Source organism: Platalea leucorodia (assembly GCF_965183815.1).
Source record: "Platalea leucorodia genome assembly, chromosome: Z".
In the NCBI taxonomy this organism is placed as follows: Eukaryota; Metazoa; Chordata; class Aves; order Pelecaniformes; family Threskiornithidae; genus Platalea; species Platalea leucorodia.
In genome coordinates, this window is record NC_138858.1 from 54,438,645 (window position 1) to 54,456,322 (window position 17,678).

Genomic DNA, 17,678 nt, shown 5'->3' on the forward strand with positions numbered 1-17,678 from the left:
CTGCTCCTGTGCCTTTAACATTTCCTTCTTGAAGAATGTGCAGCCTTCCTGGACTCCTTTGCCCTTCAGGACTCCCTCCCAAGGGACTCTGTCAACCAGGCTCCTAAACAGGCCAAAGTCTGCACTCCGGAAGTCCAAGATGGCAGTTCTGCTGACCCCCCTCCTTACTTCTCCAAGAATCGAAAACTCTGTCATTTCATGATCACTGTGCCCAAGACGGCCTCCAGCCATCACATCACCCACAAGTCCTTCTCTGTTTGCAAACAACCAGTGGGGCACCTTCCCCAGTACGTCACTCACCAGCTGTGTCAGGAAGTTATCTTCCACACATTCCAGGAACCTCCTGGACTGTTTCCCCTCCACTGTATTGTATTTCCAGCAGACATCTGGTCAGCTGAAGTCCCCCATGAGAATAAGGGCTGAGACTTCTCTCAGCTGCTTACAGAATATTGCATCTGCCTCTTCATCCAAGTTGGGTGGTCTCCCACCAGGAGACTCCCACCAGGATATCTGCCTTGTTGGCCTTCTCCCTGATTCTTACCCATAGACACTCAACTCTATCATCACCACTGTCGACCTCTAGACAGTCAAAATACTCCCTAACACACAGGGCTACCCCACCGCCTCTCCTTCCTTGCCTGTCCCTTCTGAAGAGTTTATAGCCATCCATTGCAGCACTCCAGTTGTGCGAGTCATCCCACCATGTTTCCGTGATGGCAACTATGTCAGTTTTGCCCCTGCACAATGGCTTCCAGCTCCTCCTGTTTGTTGCCCATGCTGCATGCATTGGTGTAGATGCACTTCAGTTGGGCTATTGATCCCACCACCTTACTGGGGGGGAGAAACCCTAATTCCTATGTGACCATTCTCAGGCACTGCTGTGGTTTCTAACACATCAATAACCCTTGCATCTTTGCTGTCACGTGGGTCTCCACCCCCTACCTCCACTGAAACAGCAGACCAAAGGACCTTGCTAGCACACCATCCCTCAAACACTGGCATGCCGCCCCCAGGCTTATCCTCTAGTGAGCGTGGTTTTATCCCTTTCCCCCTTCCAATCTAGTTTAAAGCTCTTTCAATGAGCCCTGCTAACTCCTGTGCAAAGATCCTTTTCCCTCTTCAAGACAGGTGTACCCCATCTGTCGCCAGCAGGCCTGGTGTGCTGTAAACTGACCCATGATCAAAAAACCCAAAATTCTGCTGGTGACACCAGGCTTCTCCCCCAATAGCACCAGAGGTAATTGCTATAGATTAGTGCTGGTATTTATTAACAGCAGCCATAATAGGGCTGAACTCATGAGAAATAAGATAAATGTACTGTCCAGTAGTCTTTTTTAAAAGGAAGTTTGGCTTTGAAAAGAAAAAAATGTGTATGCTTGGATAAAAGTGCAGGTGAAGATGTCTAGTGCCAGTCAAAATGAAAGGTAACTACAAAACACATGTAAATCACCTACGTAACATGAAAAACAGCTATATATCAAATGCTTGCAAATAAAGTGTCACAGTAAGCCAATAACAAAAACACTGAAATGTTTCTACTTGCTAACTACAAAGACTTTTAAAAGTTCCAGATAATTCATTCTTATTTTAAAAAATAGAAAAATATGAAAAATATTTACTTAAGTAAACGAAGAAAATCTAGACCAGTGCAATGTGAATTACAACAGTAATTCAGTTATTTTTCTAGTTAAAGGCATTAGTTTGTACATTTTCATGGTTTTACAGTGCAATGTGGTTAAGCCTTACGCAGATGATGACTTTCTTTTTTAGGACATTCTGCTGTGAACACTTGGCAGTGCAAATCCATGCTATCCAAATAAAACATAAGAATTGGCGGGAGGCGGGAGGGCAGAAGTGAAACAAGCGATATATCAAAGAAAATAACAAAGCTGATTGTCACATTTTGAAACTATCTTTGTAGCATGTAAGCATTTAAAGTTATCATAAATACAAAATTTAGTAAACTTAAAACCACTATAAAAATTCGTAGTTTTTAACTTACAAATCCAACATGTGCATTTAGACATCTGAACAGCAGCTTATAAAACACATTCTGAAGGCGAACACCAACACAGTAGTATACAGCCCTGTTCTCTCCTCACATGCATTTCTTTAAACAAATTTCTCAGCCAGCCTAATCTGAAATACAAACATCTTCAAAGGTTATGGCCATCAAGGATTTTAAGCCACTTATTCTGTTTTCTTTGCCTGTCTTTTCTTAACACCATCACGGTGCTGTTCAGAAGAAGACCGGTCACAGACTGAAGAGCCATTGGAAGATGCGGCACCTTCACCCTTCACTTTGGATGGTGTCTTTTGCAAGCCAAAGAACATATGGCCTAATGCCGCCTCAATGGGAGCAAATGGAGAAGTTGCAGATCTTGTCAACATCATTGTTACCTATGAAGAACAAGGATCAAGTTACAATAAAAGCTTTAATGACTTCACAGCGACTGAAAACAAATTCAAAGCTGAATGGATGTTTAGCATTTCTAACTTTCTACACGAGCATGAGGCCATTCCACTCAGAACAGAAATATGTTCATTTTAGCTTGAATTGATCAAAGAATGCTTTTCTTTCTGACCTACACTCTTCACATAGCTATATACAAACAAGGTGCACAAAAAAAAGTTCATGTAAGTTTACTAAAATCATCCTAAGACTAAACCACATTTAATGTCATACAACTAAGGCGAAGAACAACTGTTATGTGTAAGTTTTGTACCTTGTTCAAACTGAAAAAATGTAAGCAGAGTGGCTACTTCCATTTAAATTGAAAGAATGCAATGTGTAAGCACCTTAACATATATGCACAGCCAGACTTTAGTTAGAACTCCAGACAGCCATAGTCATTCCATAAAGTTGAGAGATTTACGTGGAAATTCCTTAGAATAACTTGGAATCAGGATAGAAAAAACTTTTTTGTAGATCCAAGTACTGGGCAAGTTTATATTGTAACGGTTTTCTACAGTTTTCAGAGACATAAAAGGTTTCTAAAACAAGGCACTACCACAGGACTACGCCAGACCCACAACTGTTGCTTTATTAGTTAAGTGGATGCTCAAGTTCCTGATTGTCAGTATGACCATCAGTTTAAGAACTTATTCATTTCAGTGCAGCCTGACAGCCAGCTTCTGAAGATAGCTGTAATTTCTCACTTCCAGAATAACATTCCTTTCCTTCTCCATTCCCAGCATACCCAGTTGAACAATGCCTTTATTGGTTTAGGTGGAAAATCACGAGCATCAGCTTGAAGTCTTGGCTCCGTAAAGCAACTTCTCTAGAATTAAACTTGTCAGCTACTTCACAGAAAGGAGACTGGCAACCACCACTTTAAGACAGTCTCTAGTCTGTTCAACAGCAGCTCTGAAGCTCTTAAATTCGCCAGACTTCTGCTAACACAGAGACTACGCTTTCTTATTAGCTAATAATCCTGAAGACAGGCATCATCCCGGAAATTAACAAAAGTGGAGGGATTAAAGGATTCAGTAGAGAAGTACTATCTATGTTATAATAAAAGTAGTTACAGCTGCTTCAAAGTGGTTTTGATACACTTTCTCTTCCCACCTAAACACTTATGTTGTGAACACTTTAAGCTAGATGAGAACCTGGCTGGCTTGTTTTGCAAACCCACAGATGACTGCAGAGGTACAAGGAAAGCATTAAGCAGCTAGCAAAAGGCAGAGAACAGGAGAGTTTCTTTCCACAAGCATAAGCGTTGTTTGAGATTATGTACATACAAGCCTGGTATATCAACTGTTGGGTGCCAAAATTCCTGATTCTTTCCTTTTTTTTTCCCCCCATACACTGAACAGTATCAGTAACAGAATAGGTCTTCTGTTCTGCTCACGTATAGAAGACTAAACACAGGTTTAAGACTTCAGTGGGAGCTGGCCTTCCCATCCAGAGGAACACATTCTAACTTGTGGTAGAGTGTTTGAGGGCATATTTTTTGCTCTGAAATAATGAAATAAAATATTTTCTGTCATTCAGTTATTTGCAACAGTTTCACTTTCTTACCTTGGATATGACAAGAAAGACAGTGTATAAAAACACGAGGTTGTGTCTTGCTATTGGCAAGTACTGGCTGTGTTGCAGGGTGAAAAGAACTGCTCCTATCAAAGTTACCTTCACAGGGCTGGAAATCAAACAAACAATGTTAATTTCTCTTCTCTACTCTACAGTGAAAGCTGCTATGGCCTGGAAAGCAATAAATGTTCTTCATGTGCAAAAGAACTATTTCTGAATAGAACTAAAGAAAACTTGTGGTAGCAGTGACAAGGTCCAAAACCTAGCTACAATTAAACTAAGACTTTCACTTTATATACTATTACTATGCTTTCTGACCATACTATGGACAAGCATCAAGTTCAGCACTAATTTACACACCCAGCAAACTCATATTTGACAAATCCTCCTCAAATCAATGTCTCAATTCAGACTCTATAAGTCAGCTTGCTCCCCCTCTCAATATATCTTACTGATGAGGTAAATCACAAAGCTTGCTCTACGCAGACTAGACTTAAAAATAGGTTCCTCTCCTATACTCCAGGTGTTAGTTACTCCAAGGAGTTGCTGAAGGTGTTGAAGAACAACATAGTCCAAGTCTCAGTCCACTATGACACTCTGGCAGTTCTAGGGTCATAGTCAACTTATACTTGACTTTAATCAGGCCTATGTTACCAGGTTTTGCCAATATAGCTGTGTTGACTTGAGACATGCGAAGATTTACATCTTCTAGCTGTCTTCATTGTGGTGGTCAGTCCCTTGCTAGGTACGCAGTCAGAAAACAAGAGAACTTTCGTCAGTTGTCTGAAGAGAGAGCACTAATATACTGGCAGAAAAATTCTGTGCATTTCTTAATCTGCATCTACATGTGACATGTACAGGTGACATTCCTGTTATCACAGAGCATCTAGTGTAGACACATTTTTCACTGTCTTTTCAGTAACTCACGAGATTTACTGCATCAATTGCCTGCTCAGGAAGTCCAAAAAACAACTGTGTATATACAGGCATCTCATCCATTTGAAGTCTTTTATCCGTTTAACTTTGTAACTTACTTCTATTTAATATTCTTAATCTTTATATATTAAACAAAATTTTAAAAATTCTTTTTGAGTTACTTTGAGCCACATCCGCCATGGAGAAGGAGAATATATGCAAGCGCTGCCACAGTCAGTAAGCATTGCTCTAGTGTTGCACCTGTAAGTACAGTGTTATTTGGGTTTACAGTGCTATTATTGACAGTGACGTCTTCCTTCTGGAAGTTTTCTTTGAAGACTGCCACTTAGGCACCGACAGAGGGAGAGAAATTCTAAATACCTGGAGTTTCAGAAAAGCCAACAACTAACATAAACCATGAAAAGTTGAAATATTGCCAGAGGAAAGGCTACAAATTTCTCTTCTGTTATTCTGTTGCTAAGAGTGGCTGCAGAAAACCAAGATAACTTTAAAAAAAATACATTATTTCTAAAGACCTGAAAGTAACATGGGAAAGATCAAACGAATTTTAGGAAATTACCACATTGAGCTTATCTTGACTTACAATAATAGCTTGTGGCTTTCTAGCCTGTCTCAATTCTCATTTTACTGTACAGACTAAACCGGGAGCTATGTAACATTCCCATTCTTCGCTTCTGCAAGAGAAGTAACATTTTGTATCTTGCAGCACATTAGATTTTTGCTATATTGAATAACCAATTTGCCCTTTCTCAAATAATTGATATCTATGGAGGAAAACAGTACTGGCAGAGAAAGTAAGAGTGACAACACTCAAAGGAAGCCATCTTAGTGATGCTCAGAACATGCACCAAAAATGCAGGCTTCACTTGTATATTTCTGGTACCACTGTCCTTTCATTTTTGGATAGAAGACCATGTCCCCGTAAGATAAACTGAGTCAACACTGCTTTCCAGCAACTTCCTACTGGCTCAATGCTGCTTTCTGCCAAATAATTTTTGTTGACTCGTCTTCTCATTTGGTGTTCTTGTGCTGTGAACCTAAAATGATTAAAATGTCTGCTAAAATTACTGAAGATCATCAACCAATCTTTCACAAGATACATACCAAAACATTGAGTACAAACATGTCCTACTGCTTTTTTTTTTTTTTTTAAATCTGAACCACTAGAAGTGACTGTCAACACAACAGTTAACATATTGCAGTCTTTTTTAAAAACTTACTAGGACATCTTCAGTAGTTCATTGGTTTCAGGTTTCCACACTCCTCTCACCAGCTGCTCAAAGTTGGAAATTAGGCCACCACCAGCTCCTGAAATTGCGGAGATTTATGATAAGTCTCCACTGACTGCTACCACTACTGCGCAACCTATTATTGCTCCCAGCAAAACTCGTTACACCAGGTGCCAAATGTGGCACTCAAAGCTCAGACTTAAAGAGACTAATCCAGTCTTTTATATGTGCATGATCTGAGTGACCAACATGAAACCTCAGAGGTTTAGCTACTTAGCAAGAACCTCGGGTTTGCCTTTGGTGTGATAGCATCTGAGCTGATGCACTCAAGACTACAAACAAATTGCCACAGTAAATCTCCAGAGAGGCTTATATCAGTCCATTCTTCATGTCATCATGTAAGTACAGAGAGTGTCTTTATAAACTAGGAGGACCCTCTGCAAGAAAAGTGGATATGTATTTTTACATTAAAAGAATACAAGACATAAGGAGGTGTTAAGACACACTGGCCAGTGAGACTGATTTGTATTATAACCTGGGAAAAGAATATGTTAGATCATAACATTAACACATGTTGCTTCCCAAAGCAGAACAGAATCAAGGAAATAGAAACAAGAGCTGCACTACTACTTCCTGAGGCAGTTCTAACATTGTGACTACAAATACAGCTCCTAGGAAGGTAGCTTCCAGAGTCATACTCCAAACAGCAGGCAGGCAAGAAGGCTCATTCCTGTGTTTAAAATCAGCTAATGATTACAACCCAAAAAGATAAGAAAACAAGTTCTCTTCAGCCACATTCAAGGAAAACACCTCTGAGGAAATACTCCATTGGGAAGTTTAGGAATAGCACTGAAGCCACATGGGAGATCTATTTCTTTATTGCCATCAACTGCCCATCCTACAAGTCCTCACAAGACCTTCTGAAGGAATAAGATGAACTTCCCTCGAAGTCATTCAATGTCACTCTTAACCCAGGCAGAAAAAATGCTGCACAGGCTTTTCCCTTGAGGAGATAACAGACTGTATTAGGACTATCATATCCAGCACAGCAAGGAATGGTGCTACAGTTATGCTGAAGGGCTAGCCATTTAAATACCACTCCAAAACATCACAATCCATCAGAACAAGATGTTATGCATGTTACCTCTGGCCCAGCCCACAGCTACCATGACGAGCCAGGCATCTTTGAAGCGACTGTCTGCATGTGCAATGCCAGCTGTTATCTTCCAAGTCCTAGTCACTTCTTTCATTCCTGCAACCAGAAGCCGAAGAGGCAGAAAGGCAAAGCACCGGTAGAATAGGTCTTGTGGGCAGTAAAACACAAGATACCTGAAAATCATGAGAAAAAAAACATTAGCAGCATTCAGAAGTTTTTGCTAAGGAATTCACTTTCTAATAACCTTTAAAGGTATCTTTGGAATATGACTAGCAATGCATGATATACAACTAATAACTCACCGTCTTGTGCGGTAGACATATTGAAACAAATCTGAAATGCTTTCGAGCATGCTTGAGCTCTTGCATCAAAAATCATCAAACATTATTTGAAATTGTTCTTACTGCCTCATTGTCCCAAAGAAGAATCCGTTAAATGACATGAGAAACAGCTTTAAATTTTAGCAACTGTTCGATAGCTTACATGTTTTTATAATTCAAATTATTAAATTAGTGTCTAACTGACTTTGTGTGCCTTGGTTTTTTTTATGGGTTATTTTTTGTTTGGTTGGGGTTTTGGGGGGTTTGGGTTTTTTTTTTTTTGTAGGATTACAACAGGGTGGTAAATTACATGCTGACTCCATGCTTTCATACTGATAGGTACGTGGAATTACATAACTTCAGCACGAATGCCTCCACTAGTTAGTGTCATGCCAGATGAAATGCACAGCTATTTTCAAACACATTCCACATCTTAGTAACCACCAATTCTAGCTTTTCCAGCTTGCCAATTACAAGCACATTTCTTTTTTCAAAGCACTGAAAGCACAGCACTCAAAATTTAATAATATCTTTTACCAACATGCTTTTAAAACAAAGTAAAGTTAAAGATGGCTAACAATGAAATTCTACACTGACAGTAAATTTTAAAAGATTAGATTATGTAGTGTTTTATTGTATCTCTTCAATCATAAACAAAATTCAGTGCTTACAGAGACATTCAAGGTCTCAAAAAAAAAAAGATTAATCAACATTAAGTATCTAGATTATTTCAGTACAGGAATAAGAGAGTAACAATTAAGTAAAAGCAGAGAAAGCCTTTAAAAGATAGGAAGGGTACTTTTTAATTCTCTTAAAAAAAAAAGATACTTGCCTGTTAGTTTAAGCTTCTGAGCTCAATCCTGCCTACCAAGAATTTCTAAGGCTGTATCCTTTTCCTGTTTACTCAGGCTGCAATGCAGAGAGGCACCTCTCATATCTAGTTTACTTCATTAGAACTGCTAGCAGACACCACAACTAGGAAGAGTCACGCTTCATGGTTAGAGATTAAAAATCAGGACAGCACTAGGGGGTTGGGGTTTGGTTTTTTTTTTTTGGAAAAAAATGCTTATCCTTTACAGCAGAATGCCAGGAAGCTTCCCCCCCAGAAAGCCAAAGTTTAGTTGAAGTCCTGTCCTTGTTATGTATTTTCTTTTTCAGCAATGGATATCGTACCTTGCCACTGCAAACTTCTAAAGCTTCTTCTCTTCAAGAGCTCCCACAATGGAGCATGCAATAGCCTATCTCTCACATACAAGAAAGTTATTGGAATTTACATTACTAGCTACCTACTGCTTTGGTGTTCAGTTTCAGCTTTACTTTTGCACTACTTATGTTCTTCCTTTTTCTCCTACTGTAAAGTCAATTGCCTTTGTATGCAACCAAGTCAGACTGATATGAAGTCAAAGATGTATAGAGAGCATGTATTTTAATGCCTACTGCAAATAGCCTTTTAAGCCATGTACTCAACAGACAACACTAACCAGAATTAATTTACAATTGCAGGATGTGGGTTTAGGACCGTGAAGCACAGGTAGCTGGATTCAACCTAGCACTGCAGTCCCACCACGGCATTTTTGCCTGCAATTTCTGCTAGCCACGCTTGCTGACAGTAGATGTCACTGTCCTACAGACTATTTAAAAGCATTTCTCAAGCATAGCACAACCCCTTTTATGGCTTGGGGAATTTCGTTTCACATGATTTGGGAAAGAGAATTAAAGTCATTATACTCATGAAGAGCGAACTTTGTAAAACTAGAAGCTTAGAAGGTTTCATAACATTCATAGCTCCTCATTAAAACCTCATTTTATTTGTGCACAGCAAATCACGTTTGACCATGTTAAGTTCAACAGAAATCATGTTGTGCACGTGTACTTCTAACTCGTGTCATTTGTTCAACAAGCAGTCATGTTGCCCCCATCAGACTAATATGAACCGTAAGCAGATTCTATAAACTTTGTTAATACTGCACTATTTATTGCACATTATTCATTTCACCGATTTGACTAAATGGAATCAGTCATCTTCCATTGCAACATGAAGACCAGAAGACTAACATATAGATATACACACACAGATAGAAACATTTACTTTTATTTTAATGAATTTGCAATTATAAAGCCTAAGGTGCTACAAGGAACAGATACTAAAGGATTTCAAGCAGGTAACACTCTTCTAAGACAGGAATTGAGATTTTTAAATTCAAAAACCCACTGCTGCTCACAAAGTTTGTTAAGTTTGAGGATTTCTTCAAAGATCACTTTCTGGAACAAATGAACTCCACTGGAAGGCCACATTTATATGAAAATAACACCAGTGCTTTTTTTGAATTCCAAAACAGGCCAAATTGCTGCCTCATTCACATAGCTGACTTCCCATTCAGCTCTCTACTGTCTTGCAGTAAAACACCCATCCATTTGGGAAAGGGCAAAATATTGAAAAATAATGATGTCAGGAAGCAGAAACTAGAGGAGAGGAAAGAAGATCTGTGTCTTAGATCCCCAGTTACAGAAAAATTCAAAATTTTTACATCAGCCAGGTGCTGGTCTTCAAGAGCTACTGCTGAAAAACTAGGCTGTGTTTATGACTTACCTATACCCAGAAAAGCAATAACTGAAGTCCACTTTATTCCAAAATAATGTTTTCAGCTGTTTGACCAGAAATACTATAAAAATCTAAGGCAAGTCTAGTCTAGTGACTGAGCATTTTGTTATACAACAGCCCGTAAGAGTTGCTCTCTTACAAGCATTTTATTCCTATAGAACAGGATCATAACAGCTATTTTGCTGTGGTGACTTTCTGGATGAAGAGACAGCATCCAAACCCATAACATTTTTAAGTTAAACTTCTGATTTACCTGGAAGCTTGATGGTATAATATCGGTTTACAAAGTATAGCTTCTTCAGAACCAATACTACCCATCTAACTCAATTGTGGCTCCTTACCAGACTGAAGATGCCAGTAGAATATTTGTGCCCTTTGCCAGAAATGCTACTGGAGGTTCTGCAAGCATCAATGAAGACAAAACTGAACCACCAAAGCAATAAAGCATAGCACTAAACCAGCAGGCAATTGGACTTTGGACTGATACTTCCACAGCTCCTGAAACAAAGGGAAAAGATGCATAAATAGAAATAAACATTTGAGGATGACATCATGTTTTAAAAGTCAGTATTTTCAAATCATTCAGTCCAACATTGTTCCTTTAGGTAATGAAAAATCCTGCAGAAATCTGTAGGCTTTCACAGGAGAAGTCTTCAGAAATACAAACTTCAGAGTACACCAACTTAAGTATATGCTATCTAAATAAAAGTGAAAGACTTACACTGTGTTCTCTGAACACCTTTTGTGGGTTGGTTTATTATAACTATTTGGCTACCAAGAAGAAAAAGCTTTCAGAGCATGACTGAGAGGTCTCATTGTTAATAATCTGGCATAGATATACAGTTGCTTTCAAATTTGTATTAAAAATACAAAAGTGGCTTCGCTGACCTAGACAGGATTGGTATTGGTAACTTTTGGGGGGTTATTCTACAAATTCCATTTCTGCTTTTGAGTGTTCACGAATTCAAGGTCACTGTTTTCCTTTTTCCTCATAACACCCTGCTAACCGTGTTTCCCGACCAAAATGAAAGCAGTATCCAAAACAATTATTAAGTAATTTCATCTGCAATCCTGAATAGAGAAAAAAGGCTACCTGAAGCTATAATAATAAATGTAAGTTTCCCTTGTTATTAAAAGGTTCACAGTTTGGTTTATTTTATTATCTTTAAAAGGAATTATCCCTTTTAAATTGTAATTGAACGATGCCAAAAGAGTATTCAATATTAAAAAATTATGCTGGAGGTAACGGGAAGCCTCAACCAGTTTCAGGGGGAAACGACACTTTACCAAAACCAGAAATATCCTCAAGTAGCTGTTTTGACTATATCATTCCACCTCGAAAGTCCAATGTTGCCAAAGCTTCCCCTTTACATGGGTGCAGAGCTCTGTTTGCCTGAACTAGTTTCATTTTCCATAGTCCAAAGGCTGAAGCTCACAAAAGCAGAGATGAAACCTAGTGTCTGCCCCAAAATGAAAATTGACATATGTTCCCAATTCAGAAGAGAAGCTTTTAGTTTATCAGGCATTTCTGTGGGAAAAGAAGCTTCTTACCCAAGATGAGAAGCTCAGATATATCAAAGAGAATACAGCACCCTCAATACAATTCACTTCATACAAGAGTATTAACCAGATTGTTCTAGTTTTAGTGCGGGCACAGCTATCACGTATTGCAGCACTATCTAAATTCCTATGTAACAGCCAATTTATAAAAATGAGCATTCCTAAGTATTACAGAATATCTGAATATACAATAACATTCGGGTTTTTTAACTACTGCATAATTTCTTTTCCATACTGCAGTACCTGGTGCTCCAAGTCGGTTATGCTCAGCTTTGTTATTGCATATTAACACTTCTCCAAAGTAGCTATCAATTATATTTGTGTGCATAAAATTAACAGGACAAAATTCTGAAGCCTGCTAGTGTTACTTAACAGCAAAAGTAAAAATATAAAGTGGGCCATTACATCCAGACCCCATATAACTGAATGTGGATCCGTTTTCACCAACATATTTGAAAAGGGTAAGACACTTGCAAAATATTAATGGTTTGTGTTTACTACACTGAGGTTTCCTCAATTTAAAAAAAAAGCATATAAAAATGCTGACAGCCACTGCATTCAGAAAAAAATGCAAAATTATATTAATTAGACACTCACTGGTCCAAAAGGACTACAGTGGCTTCCTTCTCACATGTAATTATTCTCTTGTTTGATGACACAGCCGCATTACGAGTACTACTATATACCTACTTCAGCATGAAAGGCCTGAATTCCTTTCTTGCAGTAACAAGAGAATATCCAACCCCCACATTCGGCAGTACTCTCTCTGTTGAGTAACTCCACTAAATGCTACTGTGGCATTGTAGTACAAAGTGACCTTATAGAGAAGAAACATCCCAAACTTTACATGACAATGAGAAAACCCAGCTAACAGAGGCAGCCAGTGTAAATCACAAATCACAAGGGAACATTCTATGATTCTATGTGCTGGAACTGGGGAGTACTGCTAATAGATCAGCTGTTGTGTCATGCAGAAGCTCTAACTCCTGCACAGATGTAATACACGATGTAGTCTCCAGAGTAATCTGGTCTTGGAGCAAGACCGGTAACCAGATCACGACAGAAGGTTCCACATCCAAGAACTGTCAACCTCCAGACCAGGTTTAAAAAAAAAAAAATAAAAATTACACTTCAGACATTCATTGTCAGGTGGGTGTGCACCAACATCTCCTTCATTAGCATGAAGCTTCTCACCTTGCATTAGCAGACCAGTAATCATCTTAACATCTTACTGGTGGCCTTGATCAGAATATCTAAGTACTCCCTCCCCACAAAACGCAGCACGACTGAGAGCTAGCTAACTGAAACTCAGCCGCTTCTTCACTTCACCAGGTGTTCGCTCAGATTACTAACATAACAAAAGGAAACCATTCCAAGTGCTGTGTCTTTGAATTTAACACGCTGTATTTTATTTTTCCACACACATGGACATTGACTGGAACTCATGAAACAAGCTAGTAACAACTAGTTTTAAGCAAATAATGGAAGATTCTCATGTATCAGGTTTGAAAAGGTTTACACTGATTTCTGTTGTACATTTGACATCATTTCTAGTTCAACTTGCCTTCTCTCCTACATACTTTGTGAAAATACTTTCATGATTTTTCACTTCCTATACTAAAGGCCAGATTAAAAAAAAAAAAAAACTTAAAAAATTAAATGAAATGTTGGAGTTGTTTTAAAATTAGTTAGCTATCCATCCTCATTTCGAATCCATTCCCCTGCCTTTCAGCAATCACCACTTCTCCACTCTTTCTTTCCCCCATGACTAGCAGCAAGTGGTTTCCAGTTTTGAGAACACATATTGGAATTACTATTATTATTTCCAGATGGCCATCTATGAGCAGGCTCCACAACAAAGCATGTAAATTTCTTCATTAAGCTATTACATGTAAAAGGACAAGAGACTGGAAACTTTACTGGACTTCCAAGATTTTTCTGTTGGTCAAAATTAGAATTTTCTTGGCTCAAACACCAGTATTTAACAATTCATACCTGCTTTCTAACAAGGAATATATGCAACATAGAAGGCAATGAGGCAAAAAATGCTGATACTAATTTAAAGCTCATCTTAGCTTTGCTACCTAAATTATGACTGGGATGTAACCTTTCAGAAAACAAACTCAATTTTAAGTGGGTCACATATTTTTAAACAAGCGGTCGTTTATATTTGTCCTCTGATGCATCCTGTAAAACTAATGAGGCATCATACAAACATGTAAAATATGATCTGCCAAAAGGCGATTAGTCCTGCAAATGGTATACTTTAGAAAGTAACGGTTTCAAAACACAAGGACTATTGTTGAATACAGTTTCAAACATTGTTTCCGTAATAAAAAAAAACCTTGCCAGCAAACTACTTCTGTCAGCAGGATAAGATCTGCTTTAACCTTTCCAATAAGTCCGAAATAGGCAATCAGGAATACATACCATATACACATATAAAAAGCAAACCAGAAGGACTTGTAGAAGTTTTCCTAGGACCCCTATTCAACTATATATAAAAACATCAAGTAAGCTAAAGGACTTATAGGGTCAGATTTAATTTAGCAAAACTATGCCAAAAAAATAAATTAGTTCCCTTCAAATCACCAGAATCATGTCATAGAAAACTTGCAAGAACAAAACCAGCACATTCCTTCCAAATAACACATCCTCAACCCTCAACACTTTTTGCTGTCCCTCCATCCCAAAAAAAGAAAGTTGCCAGTTCTACAACTGCCTGGATTTACAAATGAGCAACTCCCAAGCGATCCCAAACACACTAACCAAGAACTCTTAGTTTAAAACATGTGGAAAGCAACATGTTGGTTGTCACTGCTGTAGTTCGCCAGCTTGCTCACCAGTGAGCAAGAAAATCTCGCTAGAAGGACAGGAAAAGTCCCAACTAGTGTGCGCCCATCCATGATACAAATACCCACAATCAATCTGATTTTAAGCAGTGTGGGAGGCTGGTATTTTAATGAGACAGTAATCTGGGATAAAAACAAATGTGGCGCTGACTTGACCACGTACTTCTTATATTACCAGCCACTTAAGGTTACCCAGTTATTCCGCTGCGAAATATAGGTAGTGTTTTAAGTTTCCAAAAAGAATATACATTAATGGCTAGAGAACTTTAATCAATGATAATATATCCATCCTGAGTATTTCATAATAGCTGCTATTTCAGTTATGATTTAATGTTCAGTTCGAACTGCTTGCAAGGGAGCAACAGACCAGCATGCAGTCACCTGAATTACAGTTATTAATTCAAAGCATTAGAGGATACTCAAGAGCTCTGAACTTTCCAGCTATTAAGCCGAGAAGAAAAAACATTATCAGCACAGATCTGACCAGACTTCTGACAGCACTTCTACTGTCCAGAAGTGCTGTCTCACTAAAGCTATGCTGATGCTAGCAAAGCAGAGAGACTCCTCTCATCCTGGTCTTTAAGTGTGTCCATTCCAGAGCAAACTTTAAAGGTAGTGCATGATAATGTCAACTACCTGTAGACAGTCCCTTTCTGAATGGAACAGTTATATTACACAATGCCACAAGTCAGCACCTGGAAACAATTTTAGCAGTAGTAACAAAATTTGGTGAAGACGCTAGCATACCTAACTATTTTATATGAGTATTCACAGTCTGCTAAGTGCACTTACTCAGCAGGAAGTAAAAATTCACCTTGACACATGTAGGAAGGGACCAAAGAACAAGCCCTCGCTAAACAAACAGCGCAGAGCCTTACAAATCTGAAGCAAGCAGAAGCTCCCAAATCTGCACCATAATCCTGAAAGCCAGCTTAGTTTCCTACACAGTTATCAGCTAGGATGCATGGTTACTGTAACTGTCCAAAGCCACACCACAAGTAGTTATTCTAAACATTAAAACAAGGCTAGTCTTTACATTTGTGACAACTAAAAACTAGGCTTGGGGTTAACAACCACAGTGCAAAAGATTTTCTAGAAAAGAGCGTGTAGAGATTGAAGTGTCATTACATGCTCTCATACAAAATCCAGAATCCTGTTACAGGGAGTCAAAAGCTTTCCTAATTTAATTTTTGCAATCTATGGGTACAACGTGAAAAGTCACTAGCACACAACCTGTCCATTAGATTCCCAAGCTATGTTTCCTAGAAGACAGAATTGCCTTAACAGCTTTCTGCATATCCAGGGCAGGTGAAAGATATAAACACATGAGTTGAGCAGCTCTCCTCTCACCTCTCAGATGTAATACCTGACAGCAAGTCACTGGCCTGTGATCTGCATTCCTTCTCTGCATGCATAAACCTAACTTCGGGGGGGGGTCAGCCTTTTTATTCTTGGTACTTTTAAAATCTTTAAACTGCAAAAAGGTTTTCAGCAAAACTCCTGGCTGATTTCACCAGTGCCTCTAGTTCTGAGGAAGCAAGAAAAGTTCGGCTGGGTGCTTCGTATGTGGTTTCTGCAGTCAATTCGACATTATTTACTGACAGACGGACTAATGAAGACTGCAGACAATCTTATTTGCACGCTTACGGACTAACGCAGAACATCTGGATTTTGATGCAAGCAGAGCAGCCGGCAGGGCAGAGCGGGGCAATGCACGCCGCTGCCGAGCCCACCCCAGCCGCGGCCGGCCCAGCCCCCCCACCCCCACCCCCACCCCCGCCCCCAGCCGCGGCCGGCCCAGCCCCCACCCCCGCCCCCACCCGCGGGTCTGGGCAACGCTGCTTCGGCCCAAGAGCCGAAACTTTGGCTCAGGGGGCTCTGGCTTCAGAAGCCGCGCGGAGCGCTGACGAACCTCTCGCTACACCGAACGACACACAAGCCACCTGAGATTTTGTGGGAGTACGCACGGGAACTGAGGTTTCGCCACTCGCCGTCATTAAGAACAACTAAAATCCAAAAGCAGTGAACAAAAAGCCCCGACACGAGCATTTTGCAGGCTGGACGGGACTGGAGGCAAAAGCCCCCGGAGGCGCTCTGCTCTCACACCCCACCCCGGGCAAGACACCTGCAGCTCCCGCAGAGACCCAGCGGCAGAGCCCGGGCAAACGCGGGTCGCCCCGGGCACGGCACGGCACGGCCCCCCCGCCCAGCCCCGCTCCCGCCACCCCGGCGCCCCTCAGGCACCCCCCGCCATCTTGCGCGGCGGCCACCCCTGCCCAGTTCGGGCTGGGGCTGGGGCGGCCGGGGGCAGGTGGCTCCCCGGCCCCCGCCTCCGGCCTGGCCCGGCCGGGGGACACGCTGGGGGACACACGGGGGAACACGGCGGGAGACACGGGGGAGGGACGGCGAAACACGGGGGGACGACAGGGGAACACGGGGCGGGGGGGAGGCCCCGTCCCGCCCCGCCAACGGCCGCCGCTCACCCCGCTGCTCCTTCAGCGCCATGACGGAGGCCACGTAGTGCGCCAGGTCGAAGAAGGGGAACATGGGCAGGCGCGAGAAGAGCAGCGGCACCTGCCACAGCTCCATGGCCGGGCGGCGGCGGGGCGGAGGGCCGGGGAGCGACTGCCCAGGGCGGCGGCGGCGGCGGGCGCCCCAGAGGCAGCTTGGCCCCTGCCGGCCGCCGTCAGCGGCGGGGCGGGGCGGTCGGCTCCGTTGAGGCAGCCGGCCGCCGGTAGCGGGGGCGGCGGGCTCCCTCCCTTCGGGCTGTGCCGGGGACGTGCAGCCGCTCTTCTGGCGGCTGCAGCTCGCAGGGCTTGGCGCGCTTCTGCTTGCGCGCTGCCTGGCTCCCTCGGTCCGGCGGCGGCCGGCCAGGCCCGCCCCAGGTCCTGAGGGGTGCTCCTGCTCGGGGGCGCTTCTGGGCAGCGCCTGCAAGGGCCGGGGGCGGCCTGTGGGAGCGCGGCCGTTAGCTCTTCGTCCAGGCCGCCGCGGGC

The 17,678-nt window shown here is 41.4% G+C and overlaps 1 protein-coding gene across 1 annotated transcript; it reads right to left on the bottom strand.

Annotated features, from left to right (window-relative positions):
* Positions 1-1,842: 1,842 nt before the first annotated feature.
* TMEM38B (transmembrane protein 38B) lies at positions 1,843-17,274 on the bottom strand (the record flags this gene model as incomplete). Its single annotated transcript, XM_082335605.1, has 6 exons — positions 1,843-2,400; positions 4,022-4,139; positions 6,187-6,274; positions 7,340-7,524; positions 10,615-10,771; positions 17,169-17,274. 6 exons carry the CDS (start codon positions 17,272-17,274, stop codon positions 2,191-2,193), a joined length of 864 nt encoding a protein of 287 aa, XP_082191731.1. The 3' UTR covers positions 1,843-2,190.
* Positions 17,275-17,678: the final 404 nt, after the last annotated feature.